The sequence below is a fragment of the Echiichthys vipera genome (assembly GCF_963691815.1).
Source record: "Echiichthys vipera genome assembly, chromosome: 13".
Taxonomy (NCBI): domain Eukaryota; kingdom Metazoa; phylum Chordata; class Actinopteri; order Perciformes; family Trachinidae; genus Echiichthys; species Echiichthys vipera.
In genome coordinates, this window is record NC_139838.1 from 6529751 (window position 1) to 6554879 (window position 25129).

At 42.9% G+C, this 25129-nt stretch overlaps 1 protein-coding gene across 1 annotated transcript; it reads left to right on the forward strand.

Annotated features, from left to right (window-relative positions):
- Nucleotides 1-5239: 5239 nt before the first annotated feature.
- Nucleotides 5240-23913, forward strand: gmeb1 (glucocorticoid modulatory element binding protein 1; the record flags this gene model as incomplete). The annotated part of the gene is made up of 10 exons (XM_083926044.1): nt 5240-5281; nt 8417-8609; nt 8825-8877; nt 9005-9120; nt 14148-14251; nt 15779-15927; nt 18808-18933; nt 19055-19189; nt 19447-19584; nt 23063-23913. The coding sequence occupies exons 2-10, from the start codon at nt 8482-8484 to the stop codon at nt 23911-23913; spliced, it is 1800 nt and encodes a 599-aa protein (XP_083782170.1). The 5' UTR covers nt 5240-5281; nt 8417-8481.
- Nucleotides 23914-25129: the final 1216 nt, after the last annotated feature.

The following is a 25129-nucleotide window of genomic DNA, read 5'->3' on the forward strand; positions in this document are numbered from 1 at the left end:
TGGTCAAGCAGATTTCCCCAAATGATGAACTGGGCCTTTAATGTTGTGTTTTTTATGCTGTCCACAGAGTAATCACACCAACCCACTGATAGGGTTTCTGTTCTGTACCAGGGAACATCAGCAGCTGTTCGGCCTGCGGGATGCTACATGGCACAGAACTGTTCAGCTCTCGATCCCCACGCTCACATTTCACAGCTTTACTGAATAAATGTTATTTATTTTATATATCATGTATGAGGCGTTTGCCCTTAATTTGATGTGATTTTATTGATTGGTTTAAAAAAAATAAATAGATGTACAATGAACAGTTTGTTGTGTTTTTTTTAACTAGGGTTTGGCGCCCTCTTCTGATACATTGATGGAGGATTATCATGACCTAGATTGGTTAGTCTGACACTGTACATAAATGGTGATAAAAATAAGCCTGTAAATGTTCTCATTTGTCCAGGTCACCGTTATCCCCAAAGCAATTTCAGTCAAAACCAACTGGACGTGGTTATTTGTCTAGGAAGACGTTTCACCTCTCATCCAAGAGACTTCATCAGTTCATGTACGCATCTGACCAGGCTGGGACCAGGACCAGGCTGGGACTGGTCTAACTATCTCAAGAGAGACTACATGAGCCTGGAGGGCTTGTGCCCTTTTCTATCCATAATTTGTGATGTCAGGAGGGTGCCGGAGAGGTGGGAGGAGGCAAAAGACAAGGTTTTAGCACATGAAGACCAAGGCACAAATAAGACAAAACATTGTGTGCAGGTGTGTTTATGTTATTTACATTACTGTGCGTGTGACTATCTGGTGTGGAGATCCAGGTATTTAACCTCTCACAAGGCCGATGATGTCACTGGAACCCTTTGTGCTCCAACGAAAGTTGTTGGAGGGACAGTCGTTGGTGGGAAGTTGGTTTCGACTTCGTTAGTGCTCTATTGAGTCTGAATGACAGTTGTTGGAGTCACAGGAGGCCATTTGTGAACAGTTGTTCTTTGAGGTAAGATTGTTGAATCTTACATAGATGGTTTCTTTTACTCCTCTTTCAAACCATCTGTCCTCTCTGTCCAAGATTTGGACATTGTTGTCATCAAAGGAGTGGGCTTTCTCCTTGAGGTGTAAGTGGACAGCAGAGTCCAGGGCTGAGGAGGTAGCTCTCCTGTGTTGGGACATGCGTTTATGCAGTGGTTGTTTTGTTTCTCCAATGTAAAGATCTTTGCATTCCTCGTTGCATTGGACAGCATAAACCAGATTGCTTTTGTGGGTGTGTGGTGTTCTGTCCTTGGGATGTACTAGTCTCTGTCTGAGTGTGTTACTGGGTTTGAAATACACAGGGATGCAGTGTTTGTTGAAGATCCTCCTGAGTTTCTCTGATACCCCAGCCACATACAGAATGACTTTAAAGATGTGAATATGCCCATGTTATTATAGGGACCAAGCCAAGTCTACCATGCAACCTTTTGTCCAAAACAAGAGTTACACTGTCCATGTAGCCACGATATATTTAGTTGCCAACTGTGAAATATTGCTCATATGAGGTGCAGTTGGATGAAAAGAAAACAAACAAACACACAGAAAGTAAATGGTCCATATTGGCTGGGAGCCCTAGTTAGGTCATTTAAATTAAATGTGTGACAGTGTTGCAGCCTGTAATGAGTCTGTGATGTAAGTATCAGGTTTATGATGAGTCTATGAATTTTTTAGAATGATATTTTAAAATTACATGAGATTAACACGTTTTTTTTTTTACTATTTAAATTAAGTAAATGAAGTCCTTGCTGTGTTCTGTCTCAAAGGGGTTTAGAATTGTTTTTGGGAATCTGGACATTTCCCAACTACTAAAAGGAGTATATATTTACAACCACACACACATGACACATGGTCGAGTGTGAAGGCTAATTCCGATATTTTCTTAAACTGAAAATCCCTCAATTTGACAACAAATGTAAAACTTAAAGGGAGACTATGCCCGTTTTTAAAATCCCTGTGGTCAAAGAAAGTCAGACATACTAGTAAACGTGAAAATCCAAAATCCTGAGTGCTTAAATTCCAATTTGTGATGTCTTCAAGAGTGTCTTCAAGTGTGGAGCTTCTCCACCTTTATTTAACTGGGAAAAAAGTTCTAGATGAAGTGAAAGCACCAGGGAGATGTTGTGAGTACACTGGGACATTTTCTGTTTCACAACTGACAGCGCTTCAGTAGAAGAGATAGTAGCTCATCATCCCAAATATTGATTGAATTGTCCAAGGCCAAAAATGGTGAAAACATATTGGAATTGTTCATTTAGATGGTAACTCTTATAATTCAAATATCATAACAGAAATTTGTAGTTCTCTCCACTGAATAAGTCTATCTGAAAAAATTCTGAAAAAAAAGAAATACCTCAGTGGTTGTACATTTAAATCATCGTGTATTTCCCCATCTAAAATCAGAATCTGTTGTTCTTTTCATCAGGCCTATTTCTGTACTTAAGGCTGGTTGGATTTACAAAAAAAAATCGATCACGATGGCTCCATTTTCCTTTTTAACCAAATCTATCAGCCCACAGTTTTTCTAGGTGATCATGGCTTTCCCCACATTTAGTGAACGCAACACGGGATGAAACTGTGTTCAGCAACCAATGAGAGGCAACACTTTTAGGTTCTCCCGCCTGTTTTTACCCATAATGCTCTTCGCGGACAAAACAACATAACTAATTACGTTGAACCTTCGACAATATTTGACGAATGACATAAAACTCCGCTGTCGTGCGTGTTTTTTATGCGACACACTATAGAGCGCTCATACACTGAGGCCATGTTCGTATTTTCTAAAACCCTGAGTGAGGAGCGTGTTGCATTTGTAAGAGTAGTGGGGCGTTCAATGAAATTGTTAAAAAGGGCTTCTGCCATGTTTGGCACAGGAGGGGTGGGGTTAACCACTCTTTCTGCGGAATCGCTATCAAGAGATTTCGGAAGCAAAATTTTTAACCCAGGGGCTGCTAGTGATCGTTCGTCCTGGCGCCCCGCTCTATCATGTCAAATATAAATCAAGTTGCAGTGGACGTTAGACATGGGTGTTAAATTTTTTACAGTACGCATTAACTACAACAGTGGTAACATGAATCTCATCTAGTCTCACCTTCAACCGCTTATCCGGGTTCGGGTCGCGGTGGCAGCAGCTTCAGCAGGGGACCCCAAACTTCCCTTTCTCCGGCCACATTAACCAGCTCTAACTGGGGGATCCCAATTCGTTCCCAGGCCAGTGTGGAGATCTAATCTCTCCACCTGGTCCTGGGTCTTCCCCGAGGCCTCCTCCCAGCTGGACGTGCCTGGAACACCTCCCTAGGGAGGCGCCCAGGGATCATCCTTACCAGATGATCCTGAACCACCTCAACTGGCTCCTTTCAACGCAAAAGAGCAGCGACGAGTTCCTCACGGATGGCTGAACTTCTCGCCCCTCTCTCTAAGGGAGACTCCAGCCACCCTCCTGAGAAAACCCATTTCAACCGCTTGTAAAACACAAACTTACAGTATTTGACAACATACTATACACATTATATGTGATGAATCTGCTTACCGGGACGAGGTGGAGCAGCTGTCAGTGTGGTGTTCAGACAATAACCTTTTGCTGAACACCTCCAAGACCAAGGAGCTGGTCATAGACTTCAGGAGAAAAGCCAAAACAGACACTCAACCCCTATTCATCGGCGGGAAACAGGTGGAAAGGGTAACGGATTTCCGGTTTCTCGGTGTGCACATACAAGAGGAGCTGACTTGGAACATTAACACCACAGCCACCATCAAGAAAGCACAATAGAGACTGTACTTCCTGAGAGTTCTCAGGAATAACAATCTGACTCAGAAACTTTTGGTGTCATTCTATCATTGCTCCATAGAAAGCATACCGACTTACTGCATGTGTGTGTGGTTTGCCAGCTGCACAGTGGCTGACCGGAAAGCCCTCCAAAGGGTTGTTAACACAGCCCAAAAGATCATTGGTTGCTCACGCCCCACCCTGGAAGAACTGTACAGCTCTCGCTGTCTTAGTAGGGCCACCCAGGTCACCAACACTTTGAGTTATTGCCAAAGTGTTGGTCCGAGCATTTAGAGACGTTTCAGGTCTCTGAATGCTCGGACTAACAGCCTTAAGAACAGTTTTTATCCAAAAGCTATAACAGTGCTGAACACCGCAAATACCTTTACCTATGATGGTACATGATGCTCAGGGTCTCTGCAGTCTACTGTTTTTTGTTCTGTCTCCTTAAGCTGCTACTGTGTGTGTGTGTGTGTGTGTGTGTGTGTGTGTGTGTGTGTGTGTGTGTGAGTGTGTGTGCGTGTTGGTGTGTAAGCTTGTCGTTTTAAATGTGTCTTTTAAAGGTCTAGCCTTTTCTTTTTGATGCTTTTAATGTTAAATTATTTCTGCACTTTAAGGGATTGTACTGTACAATTCGTTGTACTGGTACAATGACAATAAAGACAATTCTATTCAATATACATTTGTGAAGTTTTAATGCACTGAGGTAGAGTGGGAGTATGTGCATGCAAATTCATCATGTCAAAGGTTATTGAAGGGTCAAAGTGGAACATCGTTGAGAAGCTGAGTGCTCCTAGGAATAGAGAGGAGAGAGTTCCTGTATGGATCCTTGTGACATAGAAGCTGAAGCAGTCAGAGAAAGAGCTCCACAAACGCAAAAGTGCATCAACTATGAAATCATTTAAACAATTTAAATCTCCCAAGAGTTTATGAGATATTATGGTTTACTGGTTTGTCATGCTATCATTTTTATCCAAATCACTACTACTACTACTACTTTTAGGCCGAACGTGCAAAACTCTGAGCAAATCATGTATTTACTTGACTTTGCCTGGGTGGAGAGAGAGGGTCAGGATAAAAAGGAGAAACGTTACACCTCGTCATAGATTTAACACTCACTCCAGGAGCGATGGAGCTATAACCCCGCACTGCTACATGTTTCAGTATTCAAAATATCATACAATTTATGCGAACACTACATTACCCTGGCACTGTTTCACCAAGGGAAACTGATGAAGAATAGGGGCAACGAGATGCACCAGGCATATAAAACAGGTGTGGCAGAGAGACGAAACCCTCTTCGCTCTCTCACATATAATAAAGTGACTTTAGTAAGAGGGAGTCTTGAGTAACACAAGTTTCGGATGGTTTTGGTCACTTTTACAGGAGCGTGATAACAAGGCGAGCGCTGTTCAGCAGGAAGTCTAGCTACACCAGACAAGTGCGCATGCGCCGCAGCTCCCTTCAATCTAGGGCTGCGTTTCTCTTCATAAAACGGTAAGGACGGGCTATTTTTTTTACTCTATCGTTTTAAATATGCTCGGCTGCAAAATATCAGCCGGTCCTACGACACCGGCGGTAGTTTTAGCCGGGGGTTTCGGGCGTATTGAGGATGGGGTTCAGCCAGCCAGGCTCGCACAGAATGGAGGGGCAACGCCGCCGCCGTGCCGTTGTTTGCTGTACGTGCCGCCGCACAGGGAGACGTCATTTTGAGGGGGAGCGGATAGTTAAAATGCAGAGTTACGAAGGGACGTACGGTTCAGAGACAAGCGGCACGTAACCGTCACACTGTAAATGCACAGCTTTAACCGCCTCGGACAGTATGGTTCACAGCATTGTCCAGGTTGACACATGAAGTTACGCCCTTGCGTTAGCTGTAATGGCTACCGCCGAGCCTAGTCTGAGTGTGTGTGCGTGCGTCTGAACAGAGAAAAGCAGTCCTCTGCCCACGGCGGTCGTGATATTAACCCACCTAACTTTGGGCGATAGGTGTGTTTTAACGGCGACGACGCGGATGGATAACGCTGTAACACAATGGTCCACTAACCCAACGGCACCTATCGTCTCCCTAAATCCCGCAAAACTACGGGTTTCTATTCGCCATGGCGCGGATTGAAGCACACACGAACGTTACCGTTACATTAAGTTGACCTTCTGACTTTTATTTATTTATTTTTTTTTTTTATAAATGTGACTTTATTGATGCTTTTCATAACGTAGATAACCACCCGGCAGAGCACTGTTTATGATAATTCACCAGTCGATGTGGTGTGTTGTGATAAATCCTCCCCATGTGCACACAACCTCACACTCGAGTCAATACAATCAAATATATCAACTTAACTTAACGCGAACTGCGGGGTTTAGAACCGTCCCTTTCTGTTATTGGAATACATATTAAAAGTCATACATGTTCTAATAAACATATAAGGAACTTCTACAGCAAAGGGGAAATCCCTCCAAGGGGAAAATCTGTTTGGAATTCTTATTTTTCTAGTATTCAGTGGGAAAACACATACATGTGTTATCCCCAACAAATTGAAAGAATTACATTATAAAATCTTGCACAATATTAACCACACCAATAAATCTGTTTCAAGGTTTGCAGATGTGGACAACAAATGGGAATTTTGTATTTGATATTATTTAGTGGATGTAACTTCACATCATGTATTCGTTATTGATAAATTCATCCATTTTAACACATTGACTGTGTTCTTAAAGTGGTTGTTACTGTTTGTGAGCGGACGACAGGACATTAACATTAAAATGAAACGTTTCTGAGACTTTAATTTATGGGTTTCTTTATGATAGGAAGAGTATTTCTACTGCCCTATAGGTTACATGTAAGTTAAAGTTCAAACGTTCAGTAAACTAGCTGTTTTTAAAGTTAACTAGCTTAAGGTTGAATATGTAGAATCCTTATTAAAAGGTATATTTAAAAAAATATATATGCCCACGGGCGTTTTAAGGGGTACAGAATGAAAGTATTGTTTTTCCATAAAAATATATATTTTTGAATTAATATTTAAAACAATTTGAGGAGTTTGACGATGACTTTCTGTCACGTCCTGTTTCCATTGTAGCAGCCAATAGCGTTGAGCATTGCTGGTTGCCAGGGTTGTCTGTTGCTACAGAAACAAGGAATCATTTTGAGTTGAGAGCTAGCTAATGGATTACAAATGACTTCCAGTTGAAGACTGGCTAACGTTAAATACTGTTGTCAAATTAACTGATTAGTCAAATGAGTCGTTACCCTGTTTGATTCATCACTGACAGGCAGTGGTGGATTAAGGTGGTCGGGGGCCCCTAGGCTACTTTTTTTTTGGGCCCCCCGCATTGTTAATCATGCTTTAAAAAAAAAAAAAACTCAGCTAGAACAGAAGAAGGGTCCACAACCTTAAAAATCCTGTAAATTAAGTAATTTCCTTTAGTAGATCTGGGTCCCGTTGTTCTTTTAGTTGTTGTGATTTTCTTTTTCCTGCTCTATCACATTTCCTTTCTAAGGGCGTGATCACACTGTCCTCCCGGACCACGACCCGGACTTTAGGGTACTTGTCCCCCCTCCCTCTCCCCCCCCGCGCCCCAGCCCCGTTTGTACTCACACTGCCTGGGCCTCGGCCAATGCTTCTTGCTGTCCATACGCCTTCAAGCCGTAACACGTCACACGCATTGATCGCGTGTGTGTGGCTTTGTTTACAAATCTTTCCGTAGACCTCGGAGTTTTTGTGCGTCTTGTCGACTGTTTTTGAATATTTTCATCCGACCAAATCTGCAGTAAACACAAAGTGAACCTTTCACCACCATTGTTGTTGTTGTTAAATGTCCGCGCATGGTCCGTCCTTCTATTTACATGTCCGAACAGGCGGACATAACGCTACTGCCGTAGGGCTCGTGCTCGTGCTCGTACACGTGCGCACGCTCGTGCTCGTACATGTGCAAACGGCTCCGCTAAAGCCCACCTCTTTCAAGCGGGCCGTGGCGGCCCAGCTGGCCCCAGTTGAGCGCGGAGCGGGTGCGCTCACACTACTTAAAGGCACTAGACTTTAGCTGAAAAAACGGTTTTGGCCGCGGCCAAAAGGATAGTGTGATCACGCTCTAACATTTTTCTGCTATACTGTGAGTGAGGTATCATTGACAACAAAACTGACCGTATGAACCCGGCCACATGATGGCAGCTGATTGGGTAGATATGTCCCATATTTATCAGGGACTCTTCAGGGGATCTTTAAAAAAATGTTTCTAAGGGCCTCAATAAGAAGCACGTTTTTTTTAATGGTCTGGCCAATCCGGGGCCCCTGCAACCCAACTGCTGGAATTATGTTTTGTTGTTGAAATTACGATCTTGAGACACTAGATTGCGGTGTTCTGCTCATCCTCCATATTCAACCTTTAACCAGCTATCTTCATGCTAATGTTGGGTCCTAATATCCGACTATGTCTTGGTGCAACTTGAGCCTAGTTGCTGCTACATTTCATTTTGACAGTCATTTTGAATTCAACTCTCTTTAACTCAAACAAATGTTGTTTATCTTGATCTTACAACATCCCACGAGAACCTGAGAAATATATGGGCTTCATGTCATCTCTCATGGTATGTTCTTTTTTTTTTTATGTATTCATCTTTTTCAGATGAACACACTCCTGGATAGCTGTCACATGAAAGCAGCCCCCCTCTGTAGTCTACTCTGAGAGTGATGGCGACCACAGACGAGGTCACAGTGTCCATGGCGGAGGTGGTGATGGTGAAGGGTGACGATGAAGGAGACCCCGATGACCCTAATAAGACTCAGGTCATCCTCCAGCTCCAGCCGATCACCGCTGGGTATGTACTGAAGCCGGGTGTAACCTAACGGAGACCAGGCTAGGGTGTGGACTGAAATGACTGTTCAGTCAAACAGTGTAACACAACAAACACAACTACAAGGATGTCATATGATCATAACCATAATTAGGTTATGATTACAGTGGGATAAAGAGAGTAAATATCCTCAATACTTCCATGAAGACTTGTGAAAATGCCAACTGTTTTCTTTACAGAGATGAATCGGCTGAGACGGACGCAGCTGTCATGACCGTTGAAGCACAGCCAGGTAAGAGATAGTCTGAATAATATGTGGACAACTTGAAAGATTTAGTGACATGCGCATCACATTACAAAAAGCATTTTCTTCCGGTCGCCGCAAATGTTTTTATGTGTGTATCTTTCCACCATTTTAGAACAGTCTGACGGAGAGGATGTTGAAATTGGCTGCCCCATAACATGTGGCGACAGTAAAGCTGTGTTGCTGGTGAAGAAATTTGTATGCCCAGGAATCAATGTCAAATGCGTGAAGGTTGGTATTCATCATGGTTCGGAAGTCTACACCGAAGCTAAATGGCAGTTGCAGCAGGGTTTCACTAAGGTTCTTCAAAAGCTCACCATAATGCTGTTATATCTTGAGTCAAAATACGTAAGAAGACACAGAGGCCCCGTTTACACTCGGATTTACAGTGGCTTTCTGTGATCCGAACACAAGGGGACAGCCGAGACACATCCCCGTTCACACCTGCTTCTACGGGCGCACTCACACTGTTCATCCGTACCGTGCCCAAGCACGCTTCACAGCTAAAGTCAAGTTTGTTTGACCAGGGTTAGTACAACTGTACTGCGCCCCAGGCACGGCACGCTTGCCGGCCGCAGCCTGGTAGAGAGAGGTGGGACTTAGTAAAGCACGGATGCACATGTACGGGCACAAGCGTGAGCAGTGACGCCGGTCCTGATGTCTGTTTAAATGTGTCTGTTCCTCGCTACGGACATTTTAAAAGATGCTGCCGAACGGTTCGCGGTGGTTTGATGCGGAGGTGGAGGGTTTACTGCAGATTTGGAAAATATTTTTTAAAAAGTCAAACAAAACTTAATCTCCGAATGATGATGAAGACGTGTAAGCAAGAAGCAATCAAGTAGCGGCCCAGATCATTTTAAGAAATGTGAGCAGAAGCGGTCCTGGGCCGCAGGGGAAGGGGGAGGGGGCAATCACCCTAAAGGGGGCACGTGGAATGGACAGTGTGAGAGCTTCCTCACACACACCTTCAGCTGACCACTTGTGTTCAGGTGGTCAGTGGTGAGGAGAGTGCTGAAAATCTTTCCTCAGTAAAAGTTTAATTACTACCAAAAATACTAAAGTAAAATGTGTCATTTGACAAACCGACACAAGTATAAAAGTACTCAAAGTATGTGTTTGTGTTTAAGATCTTCACAGGTAATTTAATTAGTCTGGTCAAGAGTCTGAGTCAAGTCTCGGGTCTCTTTTGAACTAAGGGCGCACTCACGCTGTCCTTCCGCACTGGGCCAAAACCCGTTTTTCAGCTAAAGCCTAGTGCGTTTGAGCAGTGTGAGTGCACCCACTCCGCACATAACTGCGTACAGCGGGCCGTCCACGGCCAGCCTGAGAGAGGTGGGATTTTGTAGAGCCCGTTTGCACATGTACGAGCACGAGCGTGCGCACGAGCAAGAGCAAGAGGCCTACGGCGGTTCTGACGTCCTTTATGTGCGCCTGTTCAGACATAGAAAATAGAAGGAGGGACCATGTGCGGACATTTAACAACAACAACAACGGCGGCGAAAGGTTCACGTTGGTGTGATGCGGAGGTGGAGTGTTTACTGCAGATTTTGGTTGATAAAAATATTAAAAAACAGTCGACAAGACCCACAAAAACTCAGAGGTCTATGGAAAGATTTGTAAACAAAGCGACGCATCGCGATGACGTCAATCAATGCGTGTGGCGTGTTACGGCGTGATGACGTATGGACAGCAAGAAGCATTTGCGCGTGGCCCAGGCAATGTGAGTACAAACGGGCCTGGGGCGCGGGGGGAGAGGGAGGGGGGACGAGTACCCTAAAGCCCGGGGCGCGGTGCGGAAGGACAGTGTGCGTGCGCCCTAAGAAGTGTTCCATCTGTTGTGCATCAAGTTAGAAATAGCCACTGTGTAACATGATTATAAAGGCATTTCTGCACGTTGATTATCTTTAATTTAGCTATTTCTGTTTAATACACTTACTTATTGTTGTTTCATCTCGGATGCATGAATGTATCCATTGAAAATATCATACTTGCTAGTTGTCTGTAAACAATGGGAGGCCTGTGTTATCCACCCATATTTGTTTTCTCCTGTGGAAGAAATAAGTCCTTTCCGGTCCAATTCTGTAGCTGGTTCAGATGAGTTTATTTCACTGCACAGTGGAGACACATTCAGAGCAAAGTCCTTTGTTATTACATCCAGGCTAGCCTACAACAGTGAGTCGTGGGCTAATCAAAAGATTTAAGTAATAACAAAGGTAAAGAACTGAGGAAACCCGGGACAGGCTAATTCATGACACAATCTGATTAAATCTGCCACACGTAAACTAAAAGAAGCTTCTCTAAGACTACCCATCCGGGACGAGTAGATCAGAGAATCCTCACACAGGGATCTGATAATCAATATCAAATAGTTCCTCAGAGCGAGACACTTAATTAAACCAGGACACTGAGAATCTGTTATTCAATAGAAATCGTTTCGTCTCAGCAAGATTCACCGGTGACATTCTATTTAATCAATTCACCAATACACCAAAACTTGTAGCAACTATTGCCAACTAGAGAAAAGAAAAGGGCTGATGTCCATCAAAAGAAAGCCTTAATCTGCACAAGGAGAGTATTCTGTTAATAAATCAGAATCAGTCCAGTGATCGTCTGACTTAGAGGTTTTTATAGTATTCTCCTACAGTTGTTCTGCACAGACTAAAAACGCTTTTAAATCGCCTTTAATGAAAAGTATTTCGGTCGGTTTGTGAAAGGCTGTGAGTTACATCAGTTTTACAACCAGACCTCAAAATGAAAAGGTATTTGCCTGATTTTATTTTATTATTGTATTTTTTTTACCTAATTTGCCCAGCTCAATTACATCTGGCCCAAACAAATGTCTCTTTGTACCATAACCTGTTAAAGCTCTCTGTCCTTACTGCACACACGCAACTTGGTTAACAGCTCATTTCGGTTAATGTGTTAATGGAGAGAATGTAGAGAATCATAATGAACAACGAATAAACAAATACGAAGAAAAATGATGAGTCAAAGAACAGTTTGAAATGATGGTGACAGTAGAGATGCAGAGAGAAGAGGCCAGTAGAGAGTGAGTAAGGGGTATGACAGGCAAGAAAGGGTGGCTTAACTGAAGTGGGGATGTTGTCATATGTGTCCCACTCCCAGAAAACTTTCATTTTAATTGTGCAGTTGATGGACACATGTCCCACGATTCAACACACAGCAGATATGCAGTGTTTAGAGCCGGAAGAAGTGGACAACAAATGTTGGACATCATTTTTTCAAATTGGGGCAACAGCACAGAAAAACAAAATATTAAAAACTCTTCAGTTTAGAATTTGGTGCATGGACATTATTCATTTATCCCAACTGTCGGAAACCAGACCAATCTGCGTTTCATTTATTTTTGGAGGCGGGTTTAAGACTTTATGACTGACAGCGTCACTGTCTAGACTACAGGTCCGTTCAGCGAAGTTTTTCAGGCTCAAGAAACTCAGCTCAAACTGTACAATCAAATTACACTAGACAACAGTGATCAAATATAACTCTGTTACTGCCGATTTCTCACATAAAATGTTTTCAGAAAGACATTTTAGTGTTATGTTTAGCTGTAATTTAAGAAAGTTTCCCACTTAGTCACCATGTTTTCCACTGAGCAAGCACCGCCATTCTGTTGCTGTGATTGGTTGTAGGTCACTTATCATGACTGTGATTGGTTGTAGGTAACTTATCATGGCTGTGATTGGTTGTAGGTCACTTATCATGGCTGTGATTGGTTGTAGGTCACTTATCATGGCTGTGATTGGTTGTAGGTCACTTATCATGGCTGTGATTGGTTGTAGGTCACTTATCATGGCTGTGATTGGTTGTAGGTCACTTATCATGGCTGTGATTGGTTGTAGGTCACTTATCATGGCTGTGATTGGTTGTAGGTCACTTATCATTGCTGTGATTGGTTGTAGGTCACTTATCATGGCTGTGATTGGTTGTAGGTCACTTATCATGGCTGTGATTGGTTATAGGTCACTTATCATGGCTGTGATTGGTTGTATGTCACTTATCATGGCTGTGATTGGTTGTAGGCCACCTATCATGGCTGTAATTGGTTGTAGGTCTCTTATCATGGCTGTGATTGGTTGTAGGCCACTTATCATGGCTGTGATTGGTTGTAGGTCACTTATCATGGCTGTGATTGGTTGTAGGTCACTTATCATGGCTGTGATTGGTTGTAGGCCACTTATCATGGCTGTGTTTGGTTGTAGGTCACTTATCATGGCTGTGATTGGTTGTAGGTCACTTATCATGGCTGTGATTGGTTGTAGGTCATTTATCATGGCTGTGATTGGTTGTAGGTCACTTATCATGGCTGTGATTGGTTGTAGGCCACTTATCATGGCTGTGATTGGTTGTAGGTCTATCCAATTGCGTCCAGAGTCATTTTGCTCTGCACCGTTGATAACGCCCCTTGGAAATCCAAATTGAACTGAGAGGGCCCACACTAATACGCATTTGCTTATCACTATTATGTAGAACATGTTTGACAGCAGTAGTACAGTAGATGACATCCACTTCAAACACAATGATAAACGCAATGAACACTTGACTGAAAAGTGAGATTTTCGTGTCTTTTTTTATTATAAAGGTGGAAATGCTATATTAATACTGTGAAATTATCAAAAGGCTCAATCCACAGAGAAATGCCCACAGCTTGTATTCAGAAACTGTTTGCTGTGTCCCAAATCGCGCACAAGTGTACTGACATCAGTGCATTGTGTGCCCTCTGTAATGACACAGTCAGTTCACTCAATTCCCCCAGTAAGTGCTCTCAGCACACTGCCCAAAATTCTTGTGATCCTCTTTTTACATTTATGAATGAATCTAGTTGTTGCCGCTCCGTTGCGCTGTTTTTCCACCATTTTCCAGTTTGACTTAAGTCCTGCCTCTTCCGCTAGAGCACGCAGAGAGCACAGATGTGGAATATACAGGAACACTCACTAATCATAGCAGACTGGGCTTTTTCAGGAGGGGGTCTTAAAGAAACAGTGTTTCAGACAGAGGGTGAATACAGGGATATTCAGACAGACAGACAAAATAATGTGTTTTTTGAACATTTAAGCATGTAAACATGTTCTAGTAGAAACACACAGTACAAGTATGAACCTGAAAATGAGCAGAATATGGGACCTTTAAAGGCCAGTATCAGACATATGAAGTACAATATATCTTTTTTTTTTAATCCTCTATGCTGTGGCATCTACATTGCAATAAACTCATGTTTAACCAATTCTCTCCACTAGTATGAAGACCAGCTGATCAGCCCGAAGCAGTTTGTGCACATTTCTGGAAAAGCCACTCTGAAGGACTGGAAGAGAGCCATCAGGATGGGCGGAGTCATGCTAAGGTGAAGGAGCTTGTTTTTGTTTTTGAAAAGCCATATTTCAAAATTCTGAGTTCTTTGTCACACATTATAAATCATCATAGTACGCATGCAAACTCTTACATATGCATCGCTGCCGATTGGGGCGAGCAGAGATGACTCGTACGTCTGGAATAACTATCCAAAACGATGACAAGATCAAATATTCTGTGTGTAGCCTTATATGAGTGATAGGTGTTATTAGACATTATTCCATCATTCTGAGCTGTAATGACTCTTGGCTTCTCATCAACACTCCTATCTCTTTGACTGATGGAAATGTTCACTGACTAATACATATGGAGCATTCTGAAAAGAGAAGTCACATCAGTTGTCTCAGTGAGTGTGGATGAGGCTCCTCTCTCTGTGGCTGCTCCTTGATTAGGTAAATGTTGCTAAGATGTGACTTTTTACAGAAATATATCGTCCATGCAGCTTTACAAAATCGTTCTTTTGGTTAGAAATATACCGCACTGCTTGCATTCTGGGATTCTTGTATGTGTTTTTTACATTATTTTCATCTACTCTGAATATCCCGACAACTCAAGATGCTCGCGTGGCACATAAATCAGTTGTGGCAGTTCAGGCAGTTGCCCTTACAAGTATAACTTCCAAACAAGTAGAAAAAGTGTACCGCCAGAAAGGACATTAGCCAAGAACTGCCAGCCTTACAGTTTTGTTCAGCCGACGGTGCTACAACTGTAGTGCAGCCACATACATATTGACATTAATGTGAAATGCAAATGGCCAGATCACGCTGACGGTAGTGGACTTGTTGAATTAAACAGAAGGGTAAAATCAAGTTTATTTACTGTATCAAGTAAGATATTTTACAAAGTAATTGTTTTTCATAGCCCCTCAAGTATTCAGTCCGGCTATTTCGAGGCACTTCACTTTGGAATATCTCTAAATTAATACAGTAAAAATGCTCGGTTTTGTGTCTTCATTTAGTCTTAGATGTCAACTCAAATATATCAGTCATTGTCAGGAATTAGTTTATTTCATTTCCTTCCAACCAAAAAAAACAACAATAGAGACATTTCCCTCACAATTTGTTTTTTTCTTTTTAAATTGTAAGGGACACAGGTGACGTGAATATAATCCAGCAAATCTTATTCCCATATAGGCGATGACATTTGTACATATACCTTACCTGGAACATGTATATCCTTCCACCAACTTCAACAAGTCCATTACCGTCAGCTTGATCTGAAAGTCTGATCTCTGATTGACATTATAGGTGATAAGAGGAAGCCATCTTTTGTTTTCTCTAGATAACAAATGAATTAACTTGTGAGAATTCAGAAAGAATTTTGCAAGTACAGCTGTTCTTGGCCTCTGTAGGACTGGCACTACACATCCAACCACAAAATGCATGTGCACGATGACGGGCTGCTCAGGAAGCAACATATCTGAATATTATATGTTTAACCTACCGATGGGATCAGTGACAAGCGTTTTTCCTTTACATTTACCAACTGTTTGAAACCCTTCCTAATTTCTGCTCTCCAGAAAAATGATGGATTCAGGTCAGCTCGACTTCTACCAGCACAGCACACTGTGCACCAACACATGTCGCAGCACCAAGTTTGACCTTTTAATCAACAACACGCGGTTCCCTCCGGACGGCTCTGGACTCACCACACCCACGTCCTCTCAAGGTGAGAACGCACCAAGGTCATGGCTGGAGGCCGGATTATTTTTCTGATCTTGTGTTATCAGTTTTGTTTCATATTGCGTCATATCATATGAGTAAGAAAACAAGATATGTTGAAAGCAAAAAGCACAATCATCTTTTAAAGTGATAGGGTCTTTTTTTGGCCTAAGAAGCAATAATCAAATAATCCATCGAGACATTATTGTTAATGTAACAACTTTTAACCGAGAAATACGGGAGAGTTGTTAACAGCCGGACGTGGCTAACACTGATTAGCTTGGTGCATTATGGTGAAGGCATTAAAACAGCTTTTTTTAACCACTAATACTGCTCAAAATAACACTAAACCTCTGCAGTAACATGAGAAGAGTCCCTGCACATAAAACAAAGCACCAACAACGTAGTTAGTGAACCCAGAGTTTATTAAAAGAGCGTTTTGAAAGATTTACCAACTGGCCCCTGTACCAGCTCCTCTCATAGTAAAGTCCATTCAAGTGGATTACCAAATGCAATCCACAAGGAAGGAGCCCATCGGTGATTTATTTAGGAATTTGTCGCCTCTTCCAATTTATTCTGGGAACATGGAGAAAAAGTTTCTAGTACGGTGGTGTTGATGAGGAATGGGGAATCCTTCATAGCAGTCACACAGAATGTGGTGGTATTAAATGATTCCAGGCCACAGCGAAAAATGTCCCTCTGTTGGCAGCATAAACATTCTTCTTCGGTGCCTGTGGGCTCACAGTACCCACAGACACACCGAGACTGCTAATGCTACTTCTACCTGTAGCCCCTTCCAGCAACAGACGTCCCCGCCCCCTCGCTTGACATTTCGGTGCTGCAGAGAAAGTTGCTGTGTGGGACTTTTCCAAAGCTTTTACATCTATTGTTAACCTATATTTCACCAAGCTGCCACAAACCACAAAGTTTACGCGTTTTGCTGGAATAAATCATGGATGGGCTCCTTCCTTTTGGATTGCATTTGGTAATCAACTTGAATAGACTTTACTATGATAGGAGCTGGTACAGGTGCCAGTAAGTAAGTCTTTCAAGACACTCTTTTAATAAACTCTGGCTTCACTAACTACATTGTTGGTGCTTTGTTTTCTGTGTAGGAACTCTTCTCATGCTACTGCAGAGGTTTGATGTTATTTTGAGCAGTATTAGTTGTTAAAAGCTGTTTTAATGCCTTCACCGTACTGCCCCGAGCTAATCAGTGTTAGCCACGTCAGGCTGTTAGCGACTCTCCTGGATTTCGATGGCTTATTTGATGTATGTAGGTGTCGAAAAAGACCACGGGATGATTTTACGCTGGAATTGCACTTTAAGCAGATTTAGACTGCAATAAAGAGTCATTTATCCAAATGCTGAGGTATTTTGGGATTCTTCTTGGTTAAAACTAAAAATATTCTCCATGTACAAGTTATATGTTTGGTCTTTTACACTTGCTTTGACTTGGTCTTGCAGGCATTCTGGGGCATTATGACTTGCTACAATGCCACAGAATGCCTTACCTGCGTGAAATCCTTTTCACACGGAAGCCCCTTTCACACAACCTGTTCACTGAGGCGCTGTTACACCTTTATTACACCCCGCCGTCCGTGTGAAGGGTACAAAGATGAAATGGGGGGGACAGATCTGTTGCGCCTCTGAGCCAGCAATGGAAGCATTAACAGAGCCGCAATAGCACCGAGCCCACGTCTGTGAATGGGACAGCCAGCAGGGTGGGACTATACTCAGTAGTAATGCACAATTAGGAGGGTCAAAAAGTGACAAAGCAGTGTTCAGAGTAGATATTAATAACTAACAGAAACATGCGTGCCATTTCTCCCTCTCCCTATCATCAAACGCACGTGCCGTCCATCTCTGCACTCTCTAATGACAACTGTGCTACTATAATGTTTAAAGTAGGTGGTTTGTGGGTTTGGTCAGGTTTAAGTGGTTGCTATGTGAAATCACACACTGAGGAGTGTTACGCTGCCTTGCTTGGTTCAGTGTGGCGTTACAGCACGCCTTCATTGAGGTGCTGTTGCGGAATGTCTGTGTGAAAGGGTCTTGATTCCAGCCACTTGCGCCACTACGGCATTTTCTTAAGCGTAGCTTTACTTGTAAGCCCCGGCTCACTTCACAAAGTTGTATACACAACACAGGTTTGTTCAACAGTTTATTTTATTTCACTGATTACACAAATAACCGTGGCCTCAAGGTCTTTAGCTACAGCATGCTTCACTGTTGTTCTGTGGAGACAAAGGTTCAGGAGGTTCACTTTTACTACTACTACTAACATGCAGCCATAGTTTTCCATTTGTTTTACTGTGGTATGAAAATGTATCTTTACAGACAGGAAATGAGACGGAAGCTTTTCATTAAAAGATGCTCGACGCTGAAGATTAACCCCTCCTTTAAACCACAAATGTCGAGTCAGCAGTGTGCTCATGTGACACTGAAGTGACCGTCTGTACTGGCTCCCAAACTTTCTATGCTGTGTTTTGATACTAAACAATCTTTGCCCTTCATAATCCTAAAGGCTTTGCTAAAGATTTAAGGACCAATCCAACTTTTCAAAACACTATTAAGATAAGGATTACACAATGCGGGATCAATAAATAAAGAGCAATAAAGGAGAAAACATGCCGTCACAAAAGAACAATGTCAGATAGGTAAGAAAATAAACAAGCCTGGCAAGGCTTTAGAGTGTGCTGCATATTTTAAATGTACCAAACATCCGTGTTCACATGATCTCAGGTCATCATTGCCGTGCAGTTGGACTGTTTGCCCTCAAATCTCCAACACTGGAATGCCATTGGACACTACAATTCAGTTGTTGCCAGTTGTTTTGTTTGTCTATGTTACAAGCACAAAGCGTGCTCTTTTGTTTAAATTGCAGCTCAGGTGGTCCTGGGTAATGGCGGGACAGTTGGCGAGGACAGAGCAGATGTTCTAAGTGGGAAGATGGACTGGATTTCAAGCTCACCGGAGGCGGCAGACAAGAAGGAGTCCAGTGAGATCTCAGGTCACAGAGAGCACACAACACCGACAGTTCATGTCACAATAATGACAACTTTCATTTGGAGACGATAAACGCAGAGAGCGCCAGTGAATAAGACTTGCGTGTATTATCTGTACGTTCACAGAGGACACGCTGAACTTCTGGAAGGGCATCGCTGATGTGGGTTTGCTGGGCGAAGTGGTTACCAACATCAGCACGGAGCTGCTGGAGCTGCTGAACGGCGTGCAGCAGCGCAGCGAGGCGGCATTACAGGACACAGGTACGGAACATCGTTAATGTGTAATGGCTGCTGGGAAAGCATCATCCAGAGCATATGTACGACTTAAAGCCAATTCCAAGGTGCATGAATGTTAAAGAAATGGAAAGAAAGAACAAATTCAGCTGCTGATGGATTAAAAAATCAACATGAGAGGGCTTTTAGGAGAGCTACTGTTCACTGACTGAATACTTACTGATTCATTGTTTAAAACAGCTGAATTTAAGTGACCCTTTGATTGATTGCCGCACTGATCCCAGATTCCTGTCTGGTAGAGGTGGCGGTGCTTAGTAACCTCGCCCAAGTGTTCGGCCTGCTCGACTCGGTCAAGAAGACGCTGGAGAAGAGGAGGCAGCAGACTGATCCCAGCCAGGAGCAAATCCTCAGCACACTCACCAGTGAGTACACAACAAAAACAAGAGCTGCAAACTCGGATTCTCTTAAAAGTTCCAGACCGTAAAAAGGGAGCTCTCCATGTCTTTTTAATCTTAAAACAGCTGGAGGTGCTAAATAAATACTGTGAAAGTATCAAAACACACAACCCACAGAGAAATGCACACAGCCTGTATAGGGTTCGTACGGGTGCTTGAAATCCTTGAAAATGCTTGAATTTTAATTTTGTGTTATCAAGGTTTGAAAAGTGCTTGAATTTTGGATAATTTCTTGAAAGTGCTTGAAATTGTATCCACATTTCTTTCAAAACAAATTGCTTTAGAATACAAATACAATTTAATTTATATCCTTCTGGTGTTACTAAACAATTGTAATTGTTTATAACTTAATACCATCTCTTTTAACGTGATTTACATGGGGCAGAAATATAGTAATTTTCAATATTTATGTATTTATAGAAATATGTAAGCTACCACAGCTGTAAGGTGCTGGTAGCACCAAAAATGGACCTTAAAAGTGCTTGAGTTTGACCTCTGAAAAGATGTACAAACCCTGCTGTATTCAGATACTGGGACTTTAAACATGCCCTCAGGACTTCTGTATGTTGTGATGTCACAATTATACTAAACATAGGTAGAAAGTGCTGCTACAGTCATTCCCGACTGCAATACTGGTGCAATGCGCAGATGCGGTAGACCGATAAACACTGACCAATCAGAGCAGAGAGGGCTGTTTCAGGAGGGGGTCTTAAAGAGACAGGAGCTAAGTGTGTGAGGGTGAACACAGGGATATTCGGACAGACAGGATGAGAAAAATAATAGGATTTTATGAACATTAGAGCATGTAAACATGTTCTAGTAGAAACCCAAAATAGTATGAACCTAAAAATGAGCATGGTATGGGACCTTTGATAAATCTATTCTTCAGTGAGCTCTCCATTGTTACAAAGTGACCCATCAGTGCTGTCACAGCCAATTGTTAGATTACTTTATTACAATAACAACAACAAAATCCAGTAATCCAGAGATAAATTGGAATAAGGCCATTTTTCATGATACCTGTCTTTTTTTAACTTGCTTCTTCCCTAATCCACTCATCTTATTGATGCTCTTGATTAATTTGTTCAATCACCAATGTGTGGTGAAAGTTAAAGGTGCAGATGCACATTTTCTAGATGAAATCTACATTTTAGCCATGCCTGCTGCTCTGGGGATGGCAGCGTCGGTCTGTCAGTGCACCACTTTGTCCGAAATATGAAATATATAATATATATCTCTACGACTAAATGATGGATGGCTGTGATATTCTGTACAGACATTTGTGGTCCCCAGAGGGGGATGAACCAGATGATCCCCCTGACTTTTGCACTGGTGGCACCATGAATCCCTCCACAACATCGAGTGGATGCCTTGCTCATACTTTCATGCCCTCTGAGGGTGAACCATAATTGCTTTGGTGATTGCCTGACTTTTCCTCTAAACATTATACTTCATAACACAGAGACATTAGCATGGCTGCAGACTCTTGATTCATTTTACATCTACACACAAAAGCCCTCATGGCATCAGTGCACTTCAGATCGACCCATTGTGTGGCTGTAACGATACGCTGAAGTCACGATTCAATAAGATTCACGATACAATTTTCAATTCCATTTTTATAAAATTACACTGAAGACAAATTATGAGTGAAAAGATCCCTTTAATAAATTCCATCCATCCATCCATCTTCAACCGCTTGTCCCTATTGGGGTCGCGGGGGGCTGGAGCCGATCCAAGCTGACATCAGGCGTGAGGCGGGGTACACCCTGCACAGGACGCCAGTTTATCACAGGGCACATAGAGACAAACAGAGACAGACAACCATTCACACTCACATTCACACCTACAGGCAATTAAGAGTCATCAATGAACCTAACACCTTCATGTCTTTGGACTGTGGGAGGAAGCCGGAGAACCTGGAGAGAACCCACGCAGACACGGGGAGAACATGCAAACTCCACACAGAAGGGCCCCAGCCCAGATTTCGAACCAGTAACCCCCTTGCTTTGAGGCGAAAGTGCTAACCACCACAACACTGTGCATTAAAATACACAATAAACTGTATTTTCTCCTTAGGCCTGCCACTTGGGAGTATTTTTCTAATGATTAAGCTAAGCAATAGATTATCCTCAAAAAGACCTAATTGAATGTTTCATTAAACCTACATGTATATGTTCATTTTATTTTGGCAAACTGTCATTTATGTCATTGTATAATGCTACAAAAGCTAAATGTAAACAAATGTTACAAAATAAAATGCCAAACTGTCAGTTTCGAAGTGACAGCAACGTGATAAAATAAGTATAAAAAGTTTTATTTGATATAAAGCGTAACACTGAGACACCGGTCATGTCACACCTGGTCTCTCTGCCAAGGTTTCAAAAAGGTCTTCAAAAGCATCAATTTGATTTGACAATGCTGCCAACGTGTTTATCAGCTTGGGCATCAAATACAGAATCTCTGTCAGGTCAAAATGAGTTAGGAGGAAACACAGCTGTTGTTTACCAGTCCGGTGTCTTTTGTATTCAGTTCTGGTTCCCATTTACACTGCACACAAATATTTTTTCTTAGCCATCTGGAATAAAAGGGAATGTTTCACCTGTTATAGTCCTACACTCATCAACACTTCTGTCAACACTAATTAATCTCACAGCACAGATGAGAGTGGTGTCCCCTATAAAGCTACATCCACACTGTTTTCCTTTAAAAACTCATATCTTTTGTCAAGTTTAATCCTAAGTTTGGTAACGCTGCTGGGTGTGTTTGAGTCCCGACGAGCAGAAACCCGACAGATTATTTCTGATGCAGAGCTAAAACGCTTTATGTGGGCGGAGATTGTTTTAATTTAGAAACACTGTTTTAATGTGTGGGATTGTTCATTTGTACCTGTTAAACCCTGCACTTTTTGTCTTAAAATAAGGACATACTGTCTACTTTGTGATCGACATGCACATATGTGTCAGTTCTTGAAATTAAGAAACACTGTTTTAGAATGAAAGCGCAGTGGTGCTGTAGCCTTAGTAGTGCCAAACTGTTTGAAAACTCTGCATCGAAGCAGGAAAAAAAGATGATACAATTAAGTAAGTACAAATGGAATTAATCATATTTCAGACTGCTTGTTCTGGAGGCAAATATTCCAATCGTTGCCTTGAAACTCTCCCAGTTGGATCATCAGTACACAAGCGTTACAGAATATCTGCTCCTGTGTATTAAGGTGTTTGTGATTTTGTTTTTTTTCCAGTGTTCAAATACTCAGTATGAAAAAAGTCAGATGGCACTTTAATTGAGTCAATGTTGTGTATGTGAGATTGGATTTGACATTTGCTGGCTTAAGCTCGTCCGTCATCTCGGATAAATATTGATATCAAATATCAATATGAGGACATGCAGAATGTCGTTTTAGAAAACCTAACATCAGTGCTTTGTTGTGTGCTCTGTGTAGACCTGGAGGTGCAGTTGGAAGAACAGAGGAAGCAGCAGCAGGTGCGAGCGCTCCTGTCCAGCCCACAGCCTGCCAAAACCAAAACTCCCACCAAGCGACAGACCAAGAGACCTCGCCTCCAGAGGCCCGCCTCAACCACCACCCTCCTGACCTCCCAGGTCAACCAGCAGGCTGCCCTGCAGCCACAGCAGTTCACCGTTCTTTCCCCCATCTCGCTATCCTCTGTGGGTCAGCCGTTTACCGTGGCAGGCCTGCCCATCGCCTCTCTGGCCCAGTCCTCTAACACGGTCACCCTGCTCCCCGCCGGCTCACAGCTCTTCACACGCTACATGGTGGCCGGAGACGGAAAGACGGACACCATCACTTTGCACCCGTCCTCGGGCCTCACGCTGTTGGGCACCACCATGCAAGACTCCAGCCAGTTGGGCACGATGATGAGCCCCGTAGAGCTGCTGCAGCTCAGCCAGCAGGCTGGCGGCGCAGAGGTGGTGCCCATAGAAGGCCAGATGGTGGATGGCACCATGCTGGTGCAGCAGGAGGTGATGCAGGGCGAGGTAGAGGCCGGCCAGGAGCACACGGTCATCGAGATCAACCCGGCTCCGATGGAGCAGGCGGTGGGAGTAATGGAGCTGCAGATGAGTGGGGAGTCGGGCGGGGACGGGGCCACCATGATGGTCCAGAGCGGGATGGAGGTGACGATGGCTGCAGGGGGGGAGGAGACGCAGTGCCAAATGCAGGAGGTGCAGACTGGGGGGGTTCAGGGGCTGCAGCTGGACGCCAGCGGACAGTTGTCAGGTGTACAGATAGTGGTGATAGAAGACAATACTCAGGAAGAAAACAAGGTGAAATGAGACACAACTCCTATTTTATCCAGCAGAGCAGGTATGGACTCGTACGGAGCATCACACACTTGTGAAACTGTAAATACACAGAATTTCCAAATCCAAAAATTGCCTTGGCCTAAGACCAAGCTCTAGGGTTAGCCATTTTTCCGTGTGTGTGTGTGTGTGTGTGTGTGTGTGTGTGTGTGTGTGTGTGTGTGTGTGTGTGTGTGTGTGTGTGTGTGTGTGTGTGTGTGTGTGTGTGTGTGTGTGTGTGTGTGTGTGTGTGTGTGTGTGTGTGTGTGTGTGTGTGTGTGTGTGTGTGTGTGTGTGTGTGTGTGTGTGTGTGTGTGTGTGTGTGTGTGTGTGTGTGTGCTCTCAACTTTGGATTTTCATTGAAACAAGAAGGCATCACAACAAATAATGAACTGTATGCTTCTGTTTGTTTTGTATTTAAAATATGATTCCAGTTAATTACAACTTGGGTGAAATATTTGCAATTTTGGCGATGATTTCTAACTGTAACAACAACATCGTAATTACCGAGTTAACGAGACGCATCAGGCAATTAGACAATCAGACAGGGTTTAACAAATCTCCAGGTTAGTCAAAGCTGTTTGGAATGAAAACCTGCCTGTTGTGTACACACAGTTTTCATCTACAAACATGAATACCAACATTTTTCCTGTGCTCACTTTAATAAAAAGGGGGTGGGTCATCTCATCTTCAACCTCTTATCCGGGGTCGGGTCGCAGGGGCATGAGCTCTAGCATGGGACCCCAAACTTCCCTTTCCCGGGCCACATTAACCAGCTCTAACTGGGGGATCCCGAGGCGTTCCCAGGCCCAAAATTCTCTCAAAATTCTCAGACTCGTACCAGGCTGCTGCTGCTGAAGTGTGAGGAAACAATATGATTTGGCTAAAAAGGAGACGAATAAAGATTACAGAAATGTTCAGGCTATTTTTGCCATAATAACCTTGAATTTATGGATTCTGATTATGAGCTTAAATATGGCCATCAGCGAATAAGCTCAATCTACTCCCTCAATCTGCGGATGCTGTGCTCATATTACCATTAGCTAACATGAAAAAAACAATAAAGCATTGAGAGTTTAAAAGAGCTGCAACAATGAATTGATAAGTTGTCAACCATTACTTTAATCAGCAGCTGTTTTGATAATCGAGTAATCTCTTTAAGTCATTTTTAAAACAAAACGTCAAAATCCCCTGATTCCTTCTTCTTAAA